The sequence below is a fragment of the Dinoponera quadriceps genome, unplaced genomic scaffold, assembly GCF_001313825.1.
Source record: "Dinoponera quadriceps isolate SergipeBrazil2010 unplaced genomic scaffold, ASM131382v1 scaffold2183, whole genome shotgun sequence".
Taxonomy (NCBI): domain Eukaryota; kingdom Metazoa; phylum Arthropoda; class Insecta; order Hymenoptera; family Formicidae; genus Dinoponera; species Dinoponera quadriceps.
In genome coordinates, this window is record NW_014556922.1 from 1,028,756 (window position 1) to 1,049,507 (window position 20,752).

The following is a 20,752-nucleotide window of genomic DNA, read 5'->3' on the forward strand; positions in this document are numbered from 1 at the left end:
AGGCGAAGCTCGTGCTAATCGACGATCTTGCGAAGGTGATCTCGGTATCATTTTATTTCTCGGTGACATCCGTGGGCATCTCTCGCCCGAAAAGGTAATATTACGATTGGTACGCGGACGAAAAATATGTTGAATCGATAAAATTCGAGAAAAATCCAAATCACAATCAGATATTAAAATCGATAAAAATCAATTTGGTTGATTGATTTCCGCGTAATCTTACGATAAATTATCGTAATCTCAGGTGATGTAAGATACACTCGTTCTATTGTTTGCGACAGATTTTTGCGCTTCTCAGATCGGCGTTTTCCAAACATTCGAAACTTTCGTCGAGATCCATGTATCCACACAAACGATCGGTATAATTGACCATAATTTTGCGGTGAAATAATTACAGCCATTGAAGGCACTTTTATCGCGCGATTTTCAATCTCCAGTTTACACTTTTGCTTTTGTGTATCGCGACGATAAAATCAGTCAAAGAGCGTACACGCGACGCCGAGATACCTATGAACTATAACATGATCGATGTGTCATTGCTCCGTACCCACTAACATCGATTCCGGCGGTCGGCGATGCGCGAACAAACAAATAAAAGCGATAACAACGACGAGTCCACCGATGAGGAGGCGTCGAATTAGAGCGCAGGACGAAACGAAAATGAAAGTCGATAATCGCCGAGAGCATCACGACAGGCAGGTCAGGGTTATCGCGACAAACGACGTCGCGACGAACGAAAAACCGAGTCATCCCTTAACAAAATTATCCGTTAGAATATCGATCCATCACGCGTTACATCCGTATTGAACGACGCTCGATTGACGGGAAAAGCAAAAACACGACGAGTCGCGTCTTATCAAACCGGGCCGCGTTCTCTCATGTGCAACATATCCTTCGGGATTACGACCTATCAACCTACCATACCTCCCCCCCCCCCTGAAGTAATCTATCACGTTGCAACTGTAACGCTCGATTTCCCGCGGTTATTGACGCAGAGAAAGAAAGAGAGGGGGGAGGACGGGGAAAGATAAACACGCGCGCGGGGATACATCGCTTATTCCATTTCAAAGAGTCGATCGAACGCGACACTATTCCTCCCACGAGGAATGCACCTCTGCCGGCGGGAGTCGCGACTTCGTCGCTGCTCCGACATGAATTCTTCATCGATGCTCGATCACTTATTTATCAGCCGGCCGAGGGCTGGACGCTGCGATCCCACGTGAAAATCCGATTTCGCGAGAGCCGGGCAACGCGGACGACCGGGCCCTCGCAGGTGGCGTCTCGACGCGCCGTCGGGCCGACGCGTTCCATTCGACGCGCGACGCTTCCTCGTGTCGCACGTCGCCGACGTCCGACGCGTGTAATAACCCTCGCGATCCTCCTTCGATCCGCATATGATACCGTTAATTAAGCCGCGAATGTCGTTTGTAAAGTCGAGGTGAATCCGAGCCGAGCCAGGTACATCACTTTTCTATCTTCGACTCGCACCGACTGAGCCGCGCACAGCACCCAGCCTGGCTAAGCACCCAGAAAATCAATTCATCAGCATTCACCTTCCTGCATAATTAATTAACTGAAAAGAGAAAGAAATACGAGAACACCGAAACGTTCTTTCTTCATCAAAATCATCAAACACCTGCTTCTTTCTTACTTAAATCTTAATGTGCAGTGTTTTGCCAAACTAAGTCTCGCGCTTAGAGACAAAGAAAATCCGTCGATCTCATTATAATTATATGCAATCGTATGTATATATCATATAGTTATAGTTACAGTCAGTATTATTGTCGTTTATATTTTTTTTTGGTTGGTCCAACTGAAAGCTGTTGCAATTTGCATGTAAAGTTATTATCGCGTTGCTGAAGATTTAATATCATCACGATCAGTCACAAATTCGATAATAAATAAAAAATTACGATTAGGCAATTTATTCTCAAAGCTTTATCGATTCCGCGAACTACTGAGGCGCGTATAAATTAGCTCGTGACAGAGACATCGGGCATCAATATGAAGATTTATGTGCTACGCAATTATTATCGCAAATACATCTCTCATCTTCCCCGAGGGGAACACGCGATTGCAAATATCGTTCGCATTAGCAATTAAAATCGGAAGAACTTATTAACAGTTTTTGCTTATCTTGCTCGTGCTTGAAAAGTAGACACGTGCCTTACACCTCCAGCCTTTTGTTTTAAGAAGTCCCCGTGATGCACTAATTAATACGCATATGAGCACGCTTTCCTTACGATGATACGTGGAATTTGCGTTGTTAGGAACGTTCGATGGAAAATAGCGCGCGGAAAGCGTTATCCTCCTTTTCGTCGTCGCGAATGTCATTATCGCGAATTTATTAGTATATTTTAAACACGCTTATATTTAGCAACGTACAGTCGGTGGAAGAAAGGTCGTAAAACGTTTCCTTCTCAATGAGTTCCGTGACATCCATATATTCAATGAGTACGGATTTGGAGAATTTCTTTATTGACAACATTCGAAAGAAAGATGAGTTTTTCTGCGAAGCGTTCAATTAAAAGAGAATCTTTCTATCGGATACCGGATGCGTTCTTCGAAAATTTCACCGAGGTGAAAACGTCGCGACCTTTCCTCTGCCGGCTGTACGGCGTATCTGAAACGATGGGAACACGTGCATGTAAGGATCGCTCAACGTCTGCGAAAAACGAAAGCACGTAACGCGCGACACGGTGATACCGTGGCGGGAGCCACATTTGCATTCCGTTGAATTCCATTCGCGCGAGACCGTGGAAACGGGGAATTCACCGATTGTTTGCGCGCAAGAGGAAAAGTCAGAGAACAGCACCGTGTGTTCCGGATTAATCGCTTATGTATATTTAAATAAATCGACATGATTTGACGCGCGCGATAGCGCGTCACCTATGCATACCAATGGGCACGTAATTATAAATCGCGTCGTCGGTCGGCTTGCGGCTATTAAATAATCGTTCAACGTTCACAGCGTTTTCTTGCGGTTTTCACCGTCACCGCAAACGTAATTATCGCGACCCCATCACAGCGATGATATTTTTCGCGCTACAGCGAGAAGAGTTCGCGCGATCGGAGCAACCCCGTTGATTGAAAAACTCGGGACGGGACGTGAGAATTTCAATCAAACCCCATTATATCCCAAAGCAGAAATTTACGTCTAAATTTAAGCAGAATTTTGCGACTAAATGGGATCCGGAAACCCCCGTAGTTATATTCCGTCTGAGCTTTCGGTAAATCCCAATGTTTCGCGTGCTCGTAAATGTTGCTATTACATCGTCGTAACCCCTCAATCAGGCATATGACCAGCCATGAATATGCAAACGAAAATATGCTCGAATACTATATGGAACTCGCGCACCAATCGATAACGAGGGTTGAAACCGGCGACGGGAAAATATATCTGCGAAATCTGTCTGTCTGTTGGCCCCCTAAAACACGTATTGAGTTCTTACGTAACGCCCGTCGTTCGCAATAGAGAGCACATGTTTTCTGCTGTGAGACGTAATTAACTCTTCAGCATGTTTCAGCATAGGAAAAAATATTAAAAAAACACGAAAATTCTGCCGGGAAAATTAGTTACAATAAATATGTAAAATGAAGCAAATAATTTTTTTATAAGAAAATTGTCTTTCGTTCCACAAACAAATTTGTTATTTAGGATAAAGATACATATTCGTTGAAGAGTCTAACAATCGCACTTATTAATCGAAACATTAGTTGCTTTGGAGTAACGCCAATGGTGAAATTTGTTTGGATGCGATAAAATTTATGAAATTTGAAGAAATCTTTTTCTCAGCGCATATGAATTATCGCGTACAGTATGGATTTCTACATGGATTTTCACAGACCATTCCTGTATGGACTTTTATTATCCCCGTATGAATTCACGTGAGTTTCCTGGGATTCCCGCGGGAATCCACCTGGAAACTTCCAATAGGGAAGATCTGGCTGCGAATACAAGCCTTAAAATAGCTAGTTTTCCACGCGCAGCTCTGAAATCAAGCTCGTTCAATTCAACTCGAGTTGCTTCGACTGATTTTTTTATACAATTATACGAATCACACATAATATCCATCCTCCCCGACGATTTTCGAGCTTTTGTGCTCACCGTTGCAGCGGCTCAGATGAATTCGTCGGCCGTGAAGACCTGGTTGCAGCGTGGCGAGCTCGAGAAACTCGAGAACGTTGTGTTGGAGGGTCGAGGTGTGCGCTTGTTGGGCGAACACTCGCAGGATCTGCGAACCCGCGTCTTCCTGAAGGGACTCCCGAACTATTTGGTAAGAGAACGCCCCTTTGGTAGCGCGGCACTTTTTTCAGACATTCAGCTCGAAGATCGCACACCTGCGGTTTTTCAGACGAAGATCGCTCAAGTGCACGACGCTGTGGCGCGCGGCTCATTGGCGGAGACGCAGCGCGTCGTAAGCGAGGAGCCGAAGAAGAAGTTGGCGATCGCGAAGGACTCTTGCGGCACCCCCTTGATACACAAGGCGGTCTACTACGATCAGCCGGACATCGTCGCATGGCTCATAGAGAACTACCCCATCACACCGCAACAAAAAGATAAGGTCGGTCGCTTTGTTGATAACAAAGGACTCGCGTCACGGGAAACGTTCGTTCTACAACGCGTGCTTCAACAGTCCTGGCTGATCGCTGCGATGTCAATTCCGATAATTAAAAGATCGATAAAACGCTCTCGTGTGCTCGCGCGAAATTAGTTTCGCAGAACTCCTCTCGAGCCTCGCTCTGTTTGCGCAACGTAATGTCTCTCTAATTGCTTTAATTCAGCCTCGGCTCTTAATGGACAGGAGTGTCGATCGATTATCCTGCACGATTCGCGAGCTTCGCCGGTCTACTTTCGCGACGGGATCGCGACGCAAACACGTTCGTCGTCCGCCCGGCGTACGCGGAAGACCCGACAAAGCGGGAAGGGCCACGCGCTCTGAATAATCGAGCAGTTTCTTTCCGCTTATCGCGATTCCGTATCGCGTGACGCCGATAATAACCAAGTGTAAACCACCTGTTCTTCCCTCGCGCACGCATCGCGCTGAAGGTGCGGCCCCGAACCGTATATCAACCCTTAGCGCGCACCCTCGCGCGCACACTTCTCCCGCGAATGCTCGCCGAAGACTCGCGAAAGAAACAAGGGAGACGCGCGATCGGTTGCAATCGGATAATTCGATCGATCGATTAAATTTCACAATTTGACTAATTCGCTTAATTTGATGATTAACAATCGAATAATCTGAGATACGCGTCTTGTTCAGGAAGGGAAAACAGCTCTGCACTATTGCGCCGCGTGCAAGGACCCCGACGCGGTCTGGGATCTTCTCATTGAAGGCGGATGTGACGCCAGCGTTTGCGACAAGAAGGGGAATCCGGCGGCCTATTACCTGGAACACTGCGCCGAAATTGAATTGCCAGAAGTGGAGATCATGTCCCGCCGGAGGAAAAGCACCGGAAAGGATTGTGAGTATCGTCATTCGCGCGCTCGTCAGGATGTGGAGAGGGGAAAACGCGGGGATAAAGGAGGGGGAACTCGTGCGAAGAGTGACATATCGAGAACTACGTTTGAAGATTAATTTCTCTTTCTCTCTTTTTTTTCTCTCTCTCTTAATCTCCGGAATATCATCGTGATATTAATTAAATTAAGAGATTAATTAATTTAATTGACAAAAATAGGCGAATTTTTCTTCTTCGGAAAATCTCTTAGGAAGAATATAAATTACGAGATATGAATTCTTACAAATAGTCGGAATTACTAAAAAATGCAAACTCAGATGTTAAAATTGAGGTCTCTGCAATGATAGAAAATTATAGTTGCTTTTGGCGCCAAACCTATTTTGTAGTAGCAGCAACACGCAAGTAAAGTAGCTATCGCCGACACTCAATACTCGAACTCTTATTAGAGAAATAGTTCTTCCGAACTTTTTCTGCAGTTAAAATAAAGAAAGGATATGTCTGGCGCCGACGATAACTAATAATTTTCTATCAATATGGGGGAGCGAAATTCTCAATTGCCACGCGATATTTTCTGCTGTTAAACGTATAGATTAAGCAGGTGACGTACGTTTTCGCGAGGTGTTTCGTAGAAGTTCGCACGACGCGGCCTGCGTTTTTCATGTTCGACGTTCTCCGCGAACACGTCTCTAAATATTGCATAACTCGGGTGAATCATTAGAACAAATTCGTAGAAACATCGCGCGGTCGCTAGTCGCGCATTACAGCGAATTCGTCGATTTCCTACGTTCGCGGCTATAGATCCCCCCGTCTCTTATACCCCACATATTCGCTTCTAATGACCGTGAAAAATCGATAGCACATAAATTCGTAAAGGCAAGGCTAACCCCGCTCGATACGGCAACGCGGTCGAAACGAAGAATTACCGCCCACCCCCGGCGGGAATTACGTAGCGCTTAAACGGAGGAAATCTGCTGCGCGAGCACGACGACGCGCGGGACTTTTCGTTCTCGTTTTAACGCGTCTTCAAAGAAAATAGTACACGCGTATCCCCCGTCGTCAATTTCGGGACACACGAGCTACGTCTGCCGCGGGCAAACCGGGCGAACCGAATTACATCTGGAGAAACTTTTCCACGGTTAAAACACGGGTAATTCCGCCCGAACGCTACGTAATTAGGTCGCGCGGTAGATCGAACGATCGTCAACGAGCAAGAAAGACCGAGTTCTAATTTCGACGGCGATAAGAACCCATCCTATCTGTTTCTCTTCGATCGCGCATACCGGCAATTCCGTCTGAGGATTGGAATAGCGAAGCTATTTCCTGTAAACACACACATACACACACACACATTCCGACGGTCGTCTTCGTTCCGATTACGTAATTCATGCACGGATGAGATTCGCCGAATTGCTTGCGCAAGATGCGCTCACAGATGCACGGCGGTGACAATGCGCACGGACAGCGAATTAAACTTAATCCGCCGTGCAAAGCAATTAGCGAATTATACCAGATGACGCAGTAATCATCTCTCGTCGCTCCGCGTTCCGCCGCTTTCATGCTTCGCCGTGAATCTCGCGCGCGCAAATTAAAATCGACGACGTTTCGATCGCGCGGCGACAATCGATCGCCGTCCGCTTTGTTATTATTTTCGAACGCCCGCTCGGGGGAATTATCGCGTGATCGCGACATTTCGCAAACGATCGCGACTATAATAATTCATCGGGGGTGATACCGAGGCGCGTGGCGGGTGAAGGGCTGCAAACAGACCGACGAGTCTCTTTTTATTCGGAGTAACGCAATGTCTATATGCAGCGTAGGACGCGCGACGCTAAGCGTGTCGGTAATACGACCGACTCTCCGTACACTGCTCCGCCTCCTAGAAAATTTATTAACCGGCGGATCCCGCACGCCATCCGCGATATATTCAAGACGATATGAAATATTAAGGCGTGCACGTAACTATTACCGAACGGGCGCGCATCGATACGTTGAGTCGTGCCAGAGTCGGACACGTCCGACCAGAATAGGTGTCCCTGAATGTATGTATTTAGATGCTCGCACAAGTCGGGCTCTTTTATTAGCTATGTTTCTTTCATGGATAATAACGAAGCGCACGCCACGTTCCATCAGAGTGGTAACGTAGGGCCGAAATTTCAACTGCTCGGGTAACTGCTCTGTCTTTCAGAAAAATTCTCACGTTTATCTTATCCCGATTCTCTGATTTTCATTGTTTCGTGAGTAAACAATCTTTCGGACTAATTTTAATTCTTCCCGAAACACAGGTCTATTTGTCCGATTTTTCTCCCGGTATTCGTTTCTTTCTGTCACTCCTCAAGTAATTTTCTGATTCCGCGTACGTGAAATGACTCATCCTTTGACCTGTCTACATGCGATCCAACGAACTTTGACAAGTTTTCAATGAGCGAAAAGTAGAACTACTCGTTCACTCGTTCTAAATCGTGCCGAATTTCGCGAGCGTGACGCTAACGATATACAATGACTTTTCGCACAGATCTCGACTGCAAGCCCTCCAATATCAGGATATGGATACACAACAAAGACATCGGGAAATTGCAGCAGGTGCTCTGGGAGGGATACGGGGGGAAATTGCGATGCGAGACCAGCAACAATCCCCGGATCAGAAAATTCCTGGAGGCCGTGCCCTTCATCATGGTACGTTGGCGGAATAGAATTATTTTCCGCAACATGCACGCACTGAGAAAAAGATTTCTTCAAATTTAATAAATTTTCGCGAAACGAATTTCACCATCGGCATCGCTCCAGAAAAACTAATGTTTCGTTAATTGATAAGTACGATTAGACTTTTCAACGAATATGTATCTTTATCTTAAATAAAAAATTTGTTTGAGACGAAAGATAATTTTCTTATAAAGAAATTATTTGTTTCATTTTACATATTTATTGTAACCAAATAATATTTTATTTGGTTAAAAAATATTATTTCAAATAATAGCGTTTTTGCTGTTAAATAATATAGTTTTCCTGAATGAGACAGTAACCATTTTACACAAACAAATAATATTTCGCATAAGTATATGTCGTTTCTATGAAATAAATTTTAGTCAAATAAATAGAAACATTAAATCTAAAGAAACCTTTTTCTCTGTGCAGGTATTTGTTCGAATTTCTTTTACGATCTCACACGAAACATCGAAAATATATATTAATGTAAAAGAACAGCATTTCGTTCTCAATTGATATATTCTTCTTTCGTAAATATCGCATTTATTATATCCCAATTTGCTTGTGCAAAATGTCTAATGTGTGTCGAAGGAAGATTATTTCCGTATAAACAGGGAATAAATGAATAAATTATCGGATCAAATCTCCACGTTGTATTCTCAGGGCACGATAAAAGACATTCATACGGCGACCATTAACAATAACTTGGATGGTCTTAAAATAAAACTGGAGGAACCTGTTTCGCCCGTCGTCCTGGGCGGCAAGGATAGCAATGGCCTAAACGCCTTGCATAAGGTAGGGGCTCCCGAGTTGCTCGATACGAATTGTGATGCGAAACTGCCGAGAAGAAAAATACAATCGAGTGGTTAACCTGGTTTTTCATCCTTTCTGCGAGCAGGCCGCCGGTTTGGGGCACGCGGACATCGTGCGTGAGATCCTCGAAAGGTATCCTGCGGCCGTGGCCGCCCAGGACAACGAAGGAAAGACTCCTCTGCATTACGCTGCTGCGCTCAAGGACGATGGCGCAATGTACGATCTCCTGACGGAGTATGGAGCCGATGAAAGCAAACTGGACAACGTGAGTAGGCGGTACCCTGCCTGTATGATGAAATCGTTCGTTCAGGACTCGATCACGGTGATAACGTCTCACGTGTCTCGCGAATCAGAGGCAGAAGGCGCCCGCGTTCTACAAGAACCGGCCCTCGGACGTGGACCTGACGAATCTCTCGGTGATACCGGACGCGCCTCGCGTTTCCGGCAGCGCTTACCCGCGAAGCTGGGACTGGAGGATCCTGGAGGCGAGCCAGGCCCTCACGCGAGGAATGAAGAAGATGATCAGCCGCAGCGACGTCGACAGCGCCTTCGGTAGCGCCGACTCCACCACCAAGGACTCGGACGCCTCGAGTGAGGTACTTTTTTGCTTGTCGTTGCTCACGTTAGAACTTACTCAGACGCTCCTCGCAGAAACTCGATTTCTGTACGCCGATTGTTATTCTAGTTGTTATTACATGCATTATTTGAGTTAATTTGTTTCCAAATCATTACTGAAAAATTATTCAAAAATTATTCAGCGTATTCAAACGCAAAACGGCATTCTGGATGAAAGGAGTAGGTAATATCTCGACGTGAAATGAATAATCGAACGACGGGGATTCGTTTCCCTTTTTTTTTCATTTCTTTTTCCTCGACACGTTTCCTCGGTTCGTGATCTCAGATCCACGGTACTGAGGATTATACGGGGGGTTTCACGGAACAGGTGAAAAGAGCGGATGACGAACAGCCGCAGAACGAGGAGGAGGAGGAGGCTGAGACACCGAACGGAGGAATAGAGGAGGAGGAGGAGGCGCCGAATGAAGAAAATAATGAAGCTAACGACGGTGAAGAGAAGCAAGAGGAAGAGCAGGAGGAAGCCCCGAACGACGAAGCGAACGAAGAGGAGAAGCGGGAGGAGGAGGAGAAGCAGGAGGAAGAGGAGGAGGAGGAGGAAACGAAAGCGGACGATTCTGAGGAGAAGGCATCCTCGGACGATGACGTAGTGACCGGGCCGGTCGCGAGAGACGAAGAGGCCGAGGCCGAGGAATCCCCGAAGATCGAGGAAATCGCTGACGGCGAAAAAAACGATGAGGAGAGGAACGATCCCAGCACCGGTGACTCCGGTGTCGACGATCCTGCGCAGGACGAGGAGCAGGTATGATCTCGAGCGTGTTATCTGCCACGATTGTCACGACACGCTGCGTCTTTTCTGAAAGAGAGAAAAGAAATTCGACTTCACGTCGCTCTTTTTTATTTATTCAATTTTATTTTTTGAATATATATATATATATATATGTATGTACATATATACAGCTCGGCTATATACATTTAAATTTAGCATCGATATTTAGCTACTATATTATATATTAAAATCATGCATCGCGCATGATCGGAGGCCGATTATCGACGGGACGCGCAGTCGGAATCTCTTGATCTGCTTCCCCTGTTAGATCGTTAGATACGAAATGACATAATTATTGTATTACGCACTATGTAATGACAATTACAATACAATAATAATGCTGTTTAAACGAAGAACAAGCTCGCCGTCTATTTATTTCGCTGCCGAAACGAGATTCTTCCGCGATTCCCCGACGAAGGCGAATATATTAATTCATAGAGCGTGCCGTTATCGACGGACCTTACCTTTCTGCGGGCACCACTTATAAGTATACATCATACGTGGTGTATGTGGCGCGGCAGGAAACGATCGATGTGCATGTAGGATTCCCAGACGCGATTAATATCTGCTATCGATCGCTACGCGCCGCTCACTGCCGTGCGCATGATTTTGTACCTAGACATGACAGCAGGTCATCGTCGGAGAGCACGAGGAGCCCGCCGAGTTGGAACTCAACGAGGGTAGCATGGCCCATGATCTGGAAGTAGACAACCTGCTGGAAAAGGGCAACATGGAACAACTGGCGGCTCTGGTTCTCAACGGCGAAGGCCGGCGATTAGTTGGACGACAGTCCGGAAATCCGGAACTCCAGGCGTTCATCGACAATGTGCCAGCCTACATGGTATGTGCGTTGCTTTCGCGCCATTGTATATTCAAAACATACGTGCGTCTGTGTATATGTGTGTGGTGGTGTATGTATATGTATATTATATATAAAAAGTGTGTGTGTGTGCCTCAACTCTAAGGCAATATCTTTCACAACACTATAATTCGCAAAAGAAATAAAGGAAGGTGATGGCATTAATATTGCACAATATTACATAATATTAATAATATAATATTACAAAGAGAATTTGGGCCAGTAATATTTGCTACGTTAAACAGAAATAATATTAAAGCTCTCTCTGAAGCGTTAAGGAATACTCATAGGGCTGTCAGCGATACTCGTGATCGGGGAAATTCTTAGAATAAAATCCCATTGATCTCGTTCAGAAATATATGTAAAATATATGTAGAATAATACCGTCCTTTCGAACCAGGGGAAGATTCACGCGGTGCACATGGCGGCACGAGAGGGTAACCTCCGCGATCTGCAAAGCGCGCTGGATCGTCGCAAATTCGCGGTGGCGCGGGACGAATCGTCGCCCCATGGCGCCACACCGTTGCACGTGGCGGTTATATTCGGGAATACCGCTGTCATCAGGTATATACTCGGAATATTTTAATATTTTACATATTCCTCATTTCTATTCGTCTTTCTTCTCCTTTGCACTTGTCATTCGGCGAAGTATTCTGATTTCTTTTCCAAGGCCAAAGACGTCACGCTCGGAGGTTCGAAAATCGACCGACTGTTTCGTCGATTCGCGGGAAAGGAAGTCCGTTCAGTAATATCGACTATGTATATGTTTAACTATTGCGAGCCGATCGCAGGCCCGCAGATTGGCTCATTATTTATCGTGATCGGGCGGCGATAGACCGGCTCCGTTACGAATGACAGGCTATAAGGCTGCATCATCAAGCTCACGTTATCCCATTGAATATTTCATACCTGATTCAGGTACCTGGCAGGGAGATTTCCAGAGACCGCTCACGCGATCGATCTCGACGGACGCACTCCGTTGCATTACGCCGCGACGCTCGCTGACAACGGTCATTACTACAACCTCCTGCTGCACCTGGGCGCCAATCCTTTAGTGCAGGATAACGTAAGTGCTCCGTAACGGCACGTTTCATCGCGATCATTATCTCGAAGTGGCCGGTCTTCGTCCAAATAATACCGGACGAAATTTCGTTTCTATTCCTTTCCTTTCTTTTTTTTTGTAATTTTTCATCAACGATGAAGAAAGTCGCGAGTCGGTCGAAATTCCAACGCGAAGAGTCGAAGACGCGGACTCTCAATTCGAGAATCGCCGAAGCTCTCACGCGACCTTCCGTCGATCCTTAATTATGTACGGACGAGCGCCCACGAGGTGTATTATCTTTTCTCTTTTATCTTATTTTACCTTATTATTTTTTTCTTATTATTTATCTTATTATTTATCTTATTATCTTTTATCAGTTCGGACATAAGGCGGATTATTACAAGCAAAATCAAAGCGACCTATCGCACAAAAAGATCCTGCGCGATTTCGGAGCCAGCGAGAGGCTCGCCGACGAAATGCTGACGGACAAAGGTATTTCTTGATTTGAGGCATTCTTTTGAGCACCATCGACAGAACAGTTCGACGAGGAATCCTCGTCCGCCGGGCACTTAATCCCTGCGATCCTCCGTGTCATATACTTCTTCGTGTATTGTGATCGATGACAGTTCCTAATTATAACAAATCGAGAGTCTCCGTGAAATCATCGACCGCAGACGTCGTACAAGACTCGGCACTAACGTCTTCTCTCTGTGTTTCCTCTCGCGTTCTCGATGAAATATATACTACGGCTAATGATTTTTTTCGAAAACTTTGATATTCGAATTTCGAAGGTTCGAAGCCCGAATGTTAAGACGAATTAATTGAATTTCGAAAATATCAAAGCTTCGAAGCTTCGAAACGCAATATTATTGTCTTGAGTTTTCAAAACTCTACATTGTTGAATGCAAACATATTTCTTTCCAAAATCCCACGAATAATCCATGAGCAAAATAAATCTAGATACTAGTCTACAGCATTAGCAAGATTATACTGTTCGAAGCTTCGAAGCTCGGAAAATTGTCGAAGATTAACAGCCCTAATATATACTTCTGTCGTCCACCCTACACCCCCTCCCGCGCACAATATCGCATTAATACTTTTTATTCTGTGATATCCAGTTTCGTTCGGGATCAATTTAGACAAGCATAGTCAGGTCATCTCCCAAGCGTCGTCGCGTAAGAACCCCAACGCTCGAAATACTCGTTGAGCACACCCACACACACACACACACACACTGTTGTGCCGATCATCCCCTTTGATTTCCTCCGTTTTTGTGAATTGATTTCGCTTCGCTCGATTACTATACGTGACACAGCACGTAATCGATCCCACGCTCTCGACCGTGTAAAATACCAAGAAGAAACCGAACGGAAATGCCGTCACCGGGGAAAAATGTAGGATAAAGTATCTCTCATCCCCCCGTGACACCCTCACTCACTTCGACAAACCGTCCCCAACGTCACCGCGATTTCTCCGCTCACGCTCTCTTTGCTCCTCCGTCAATCCATCATCCCACCTCCCGACGACACCGATGGTAACTCGGCTGTTCTGTTGTCACCGGCGCCGCTGCTGCCGACCCGGACGAGACCGGAACAGTGCCCGGAGGTGACGCCTACTCCGCCCGGCGTGACGTGAGCGAGCCGGAGACACTGGCCACTCTGGAACGGTGTTTCCGCTTGCTGGCGGGTAACCGCCGCTCGGCCGCACCGAAGACAGCGTCGAACACCGGTACATTAGTCGGCCGTTGCCTGAAGCGGCCGGTATTCGATCTGATCAAGCACCGTGTGACTCGCATGGACCACAATCTCTTTGACGTGATATGGCCGGCGATGAAAAGGTACGGTAACGCCACGGCCACCGGCAATAAGGCCGGCAGCGCGCACTCGACCATCAGCTACTCCGACGAGGACCACGGCTACGGCGTGGTGGCGCCCGACTTCGAGAGCTACATCGTCTTCACGGAGTTCTTCGACCCGTTCATCCGCGAGCTGCACTGCGTCACCGCGAGCGGCGATCTGCCCGACCACCCGCCGCCGCGTTTCTTCACCAACGACGACGAGGAAGACGAGGAGGCGCCGCCGGACGAGGTGGCGCTCGCCTCGATCGAGCAGCACGATCTCGACCCGATCGCCAAGTTCATTCAGGCCGGTGTCGTCGAATGCACGCGGAATCTCGCCAAGTACACCCTGCCGTTGACCCTGACGGTCAATCAACTGGAGGAGGTCGAGCGGGAGATCACGACTCAGCTGATGTGCCCGGAGGTCACCGTCATCATGGCGGAGGGTAGCAGCGAGGACGAGGCTGGCACGTACTTCACCCTCAACGAGGTCCTGGAACAGCCCAGTCGCATACGAGCGCAGCTGGCGGCGGCCGGCCTGCTCTTGCCGATCACGGAGTACGACGCGAGCGACGATCGACGGCTTCACGGTAAGCACTGGCCTTACGGACGGGGTGTCTTCGTCACCACCGCCGGCGACCTCGCCGCGTGGGTCAACATCCAGGACCACCTGCGCATCGTCTGCCGCACTAACGAGAACCGGCCGGGCCTCGTGGGTCGCGCGTACGTCCGGCTGGCCAGACTGATGATGATATTCGACCAGAAGCTGAAATTCAAACGCGATCGGAATCTGGGTTTCTTAACCGCGCGGCCTCACGCCCTCGGCAACACCCTGAGGTTCTGCCTGGTCGTCAGATTCCCGGAGCTTTCGAAGACACCGGACAATCTCCGGCACCTCTGCGTGGTGCGCGGTCTCAGCGTCCGGGAGACCGCCAAGAGCGACATGGTGAGGATCGGCAATCAGCAGTCGTTGGCCATCACCGAGCTGCAGACTCTGCAGGACTTCTCTCGAGCGGTTCACAATATCATCACGCTGGAGAAGGAGCTGTCGCTGAACAATTCGGTGAAGATCGCCACTCTGATCGCCGGCATATTCCGCAAACGGGCGAACGCCTCGAGGGGTCTCAAGGCGTAGGAGAGACACGGCTCGACGGTCACAAAAGGGACAATAACGTTAGGTTCTAAGCTCTTGAAGACGATTCGGACGATTATTTCTAGCCCGCTCGCCACTCCGTCGCCGCAGCGTATCTCGAGTAATTAGCGTGTGGAGGATTAATTAACGTCGAGGAATCGGCCGTTTTTTCAGGGGATATTTTACACGGCGACGAACCCACACCGAGATCCGCAAAGCGATCTGTACGTCGTTCATCGAAGACGCAGCGAGTCAAGATCCCACTTGTCAGCCGAACAACTCGACGAGGATGTCTTGACTTTCATTCAGACTCAACTTGATTCTCATTCAGATCTCGCATATACACAAACATACACATCGATGGTCGCCTTCGAGAGCCTCCGTTCTCTTTCCCTTCTGTCAATTGTCTTTCTACGAGAACTAAACTTTACGCTTACTTGTGGGAATCTTCTGTGATAATTATCAGCCAACGTTTGACCGTCAATTACTCCTCATAGACTGAACCTTTTTTTAGATACCTTCTTAGGATGTAGCGTGCGAGAGAGAGAGAGAGAGAGAATGAGAGAGAGAGAGAGAGAGAGAGAGAGAGAGAAAGAGAGAGATGCGTTGGAAAGACGTGTGAACGTTATTTTGTTTTCTCTCGTGCATCGGCGTCTCTTCTTAGGGAAATTGCGCGATATAAATAATTAGTCGTCGCGGCTCTATTAATCGGATTATCCGGTGGCGAGAACGCAGGATTGCCGATTAGGTTAGTAAATGATTAGCATTATTTACCAATATATATACACGACACCATATTGCAGCACAACATCCCACTTACAACTGTGCATTGTAAATCTTTTTTTCTCGAGGTAATCCGACGAATTGTAAGAAGTAACGAGAAAAGAGCAAAAAGATAAAGAGAAAATAAGAGAACATTAGTGTATACCGAGTGATAACGAACCTTACACGAGTATATCACCGCGCAAAAAATGCACGACTAATAGCTGTAAATAAAAGATCTAGACTTTGTATCTTTTTTTTTGCAATTTCTTAGACCGGGAAAACGTTTCGTATTGGCGCGTGTACACACATATCGATCCGATTATTCCAAACGCTGACGCTGCCGCTTTCATATAAACTCGACGACGTAGAATTCTCAATGCGATATTAATGGCACAACAAGCTTCAAACTGTCAGAGTTTTTCAGGGGCTTCCTTTATATGTAATGCACGAGTCGATGTTCACACAAAACAAAAATGACGAAGCACATGTCTTTCCAACTCCGTGTTATTCGTGCTAAAATGAAACTATGTATTCCGAATCTTTTATCCTCATTATATATGCGTATCGCAATGTGATCTCGTTATGTCAATTAAAAGACCAGCCATTGGGCGTCTAAGTGTCAAACCGTATTTTTTTTAAATACGCTTAAATTTTAATTACGCTTCAATATTACATACACACAGATATGTACAGATTCACGTAAATGCGTGTTTCGATATTTTTATTCTTATATATTATATATCTCTTATTTTTATAAGATGTCGATATTATTTTGCTTCGTGCAATGATAGAACCCAGCGTTAGCAAATAAGTATAAACAGAAACATAAATAAAGAAGAATTATATAGTCGTGAAAGAAAAAGGACAAAATATTCTCTTCGGAATGCGACGACAAAACAGATTGACATTTAAACGTCCGTTGACTAATCATCAGCAATAACTACTTCGTCGTTGTTATATAAGTAATCACTAGCGCACTTTTTCCGTGTTATTATATATTAATCGTGTGTGCGCGCGTGTGCGCGTATGTAACTGTGCTTACGCTTTCGCATTTTGGACTCGTGCCTGCATATTAAAGATGATTGATTGCATATTTTTGTGTCACGTTTTGCCGAGTGGTTGTGTAGCACAGCGTTTTATCTTTCGCAATGCTGATAATCATTATTGCATCATCGCGATAAATAACAAAGCAAAAGATGCGTGTAAAAACAAGACTGGAAGTATTAGAAAAACTCGTTGTGTAGTTTCCAGCATTTGAACGTAATTAAAATTTGCACCTGCTGCGCGAGGATGCAATAATCGTTTTCGATGTTGAAGAACCGTCTCGCGAATATGAAAACAGGCGAAAACGCGCGTGCTACTTTACTGATAAAATTTCGTGTTATCGCCGTTTATCGTTAACTCATCTAAGGCCACAATCAATCCAAAAAACATTTTTAAAGTTCGGCCGTCTCGGGCAGTCGTATTGCTATTATGACGTCATAGGCGAGAAATGCATGCCGCAATTAATTTAGGCTGCGTTCCAATATTCACTGCCAGTGTTGACAATCTATGGTATATGTGTAACATAAACTATAGATTTTCAGTGCTGACAATAAAATTTGGAAAACAGCCTTATCGCGTATTATTTTTCGTTTAGGACGTCATCAAACCAATATAGCTGACCGAGAGAGCCAAGCCTTAATCGGAGCATCAATCCGCTTATTTCCTGTCTCCAATTAGCATTAGAATCATCGTTATCGAAAGTATATCACTTGGAATTAATTGCTAAGAACATAAAAATAAAATAATAGATTAGTCAAACGACTTTACTCGATAAAAGAGAAGCGGCTCGTAAATGGAATTCAGGCCGTTAATGGGTTATTCAATAACTAATTGGACAAAAATTAAATTAAATTTTTAACTGACTTAAAGTAGCAAGCGCGCGGCAGCAAGCGCGTTCCTCTCGATTATTCCGCGGCGATCTGATGAGTTTGTCTTACAGATGACAGCGAAGTCGACATTCCGATATTTCGCTCGGAAGAAGGACGCTATTTGGCGTCGTGTAAGTAATGGCCGGCTTTTTTCTGTTTTATCATTCTTACGGCAAAATCGATGTAATCATATTATTCATTCTACTTTCAGCATTGGGCGATCCCTTGATTAAAGGACTAACAGAAGTTGCCAACGCGCGGCCAAAAGATCCGGTCACGTATCTCGCGACATACTTGTATAACTTTGCCAGCAAAAATAAAACGAACGAACAGGTAATGCGTTTGCGACTCGAGTAGCGTAATCGCGAAATCCAAGGACAGGCTAATTTCTCACTGACCTCGATTTCAGGAATCTGACGTTCTCATTATACCTGATCGCGAGGAGGAGAACTTGGAGAACCTCGAGAATGACAATTTCGACGAGGACGCCGGGTACCCGCAGAGTCCGGACTCGGACGTACCCGAATCTACGTTCAGCAATCCTAACAGGGTATGTAAAACTGAATATCGCAGATAAAGATTCATAAAGGCTCTGAGAGTAAAAACCTATAAGATTTGTTTGATTAGAGTCGCAATTACGCAACTATAAAAGTTCTTATTAGCCGATGAAATCTTTCTCAAATATCACGATTTGCGCGAAACCAGATTTTCGGGAATTACGATCGATTTTTCGTTAATCTTCCGCGACGAGGAAGGCGATTTGGAAGAATACCCGCTAAAAATGAGTGAATACTCACTGATTATCGGTAGAATACTGTTCCACTGATTCAATTAATGACGTTTTCACTGATTCGACTAGAAAGAGCACGAGCAAACTAAAGAAAGAAACGATACATTCCTCAGGACGAACACGGGCAAAGCATGATCCACTTCGCGGCAGTTCGCTCTTACTCGAAGGACGGGTTGTACCACCTGCTGCTGGAGACGCAGGTAAACGTCGGTTTCAGGGATGAGCTGTATCGAACCGCCAGAGACGTCGCCGAACAGGCGAATATCCGCGAGAACGTCGACGAGATCGATCGTTACGTGGTTTACTTAGCGGCGAGAGGTAAAGATAACGACGTACGTTCGGCAAACGCACGCGTTAAAACGAGGACCGATGCGATTTTCGAAATTTGACGCGCAGGTGAAACGGAAAAATTGGTCGAGCTTCTGTTGGAGGGCTACGATCACATCCTCGACTCCGAGGACGACGGGGTGAACATCATGGACGTCGCAGCGGAAAGGGGCCACGAAGCTACCGTGCAATTCCTGCAGTCGATTCCTAATTACGCGGTAAGTCGGCGCGACGCGAAGTCGCGAGCGTCCCGGTCAATCAAAATGTTCGGATCGATTTCCCGTCGTTCCTCGAAGGTAAATCGGCCATCTCGCGCGAGAAAAATGTATGTAAACGAATCGTCGAACGTTAATAGAGATCACAGACAACGGCAGCAGTTATTTGGTCGATGAGTAATTTATTTCCATTGAGCCAGATTTATTTTCAGGGAAATTAGCAATTTTCAACTCTGAAATTAAATGTTGAAATTAACGATCGAGTCGCATTCCCCGACTGAGTAAGATATAAAATAATTAATCCGCGATTAATCGCGGCTCGAATCCGATTGACATTCAACGAGATGATGTTCGGCAGAATCAACGCGAAGAGGTGCACGCCGCGATTCGCGCGAGCGACGTGGATCGCGTGAAGGAGCTTTTACATAAGAACAACGGGGGTGGAAAGTTGCTGGCCGTTGGGAAGAACTCGATCGGCCGCTGCGCTCTGCACATCGCCGTGCTTCGGGAACAGGAAGACCTTGTCAAATTTATCGCGAGAACGTACCCAGAAACACTGCGTATCGGCGATAACGTATGTTATCTCGCTGATATATTCTCGCCGATTGTGCATAACGCGTGATCAAATTGAAAATTCAAACACAAAATAACTCGCGATCACAGAAAATAATATAAAAATTAACTTCGTAGTGCGATCAGTGATAATTTCATGTTTCAGTTGGAGAGAACTGCTCTTCATTACGCCATGGGAGTGCCGTCCGTGGAGGTCTTAAGTAATGTGTTAATTAAGGCGGGCGCGAAGCGTATTGTTAAAGATCTGGTAAGACGAATGAGACCGTTGAGACGAATATCGCTCGTGGCAGGGGAGGCTAATTTTTCTTCCCTTTTAGAAATCCCGGCAGCCCTCGTATTACTTCATGAACAAGTCCGACATCGAGAGACTTCAGGAGGAAGAGAAATCCATGACCGCATGAATCCGTACGATAACGATATTCGCACCGATTTCGCAGTCGATCACACTTTAATATATACATGTATTCCATCGAGATGTACGTTGCGAGACAGGGTCGGCGGGGGAGTGTGAAGCCGATGAGGATCGACGAGGTTCGGGAATTAGAAAAAAGAGCCCATCTCGATTTCTTCTTCTCGTTTGACCTGTTCGACATTAGTCGAAAGCGAATAAAAAAGGCGAAATGAAATATCTAAGTTTGGAAAGATTGTACGAACTTGTTTGTCGGAAAGAAAAGAAAGTCTCTTGGTATTTTCTATATTCCTGTACCGCATTCGAGCAGTATATCAAAGCTCGAATGCGCTCTCGGTGACCCTGAGATGAGCTATTTAAGTGTTAGCCCGACAACTCATCGTAAAACATATAGATTAATGACGTGTTTGAGTTATACGTCAAATGTGGAGACAATTTAGTGCCTTATAAATAAATGTAACAAGACTTGCAAGAGTGTCGTCATTTCAACGTAAAGTGCAGTTTTGCACCGA

General features: G+C 45.9%; 1 protein-coding gene across 1 annotated transcript; it reads left to right on the forward strand.

Annotated features, from left to right (window-relative positions):
• The first annotated feature begins 15 nt into the window (after positions 1-15).
• LOC106748434 lies at positions 16-20,712 on the forward strand. The gene is given in 24 exon segments (XM_014626934.1): positions 16-94; positions 4,117-4,277; positions 4,356-4,565; positions 5,265-5,466; positions 7,973-8,133; positions 8,827-8,958; positions 9,062-9,241; positions 9,330-9,572; positions 9,878-10,351; positions 11,010-11,219; positions 11,638-11,801; positions 12,156-12,303; positions 12,657-12,771; positions 13,707-13,792; positions 13,795-13,843; positions 13,846-15,204; positions 17,998-18,057; positions 18,138-18,259; positions 18,336-18,476; positions 18,830-19,034; positions 19,113-19,261; positions 19,617-19,832; positions 19,977-20,078; positions 20,149-20,712. Coding segments are annotated over 23 exon segments (4,965 nt in total). The 5' UTR covers positions 16-94; positions 4,117-4,124; the 3' UTR covers positions 20,233-20,712.
• Positions 20,713-20,752: the final 40 nt, after the last annotated feature.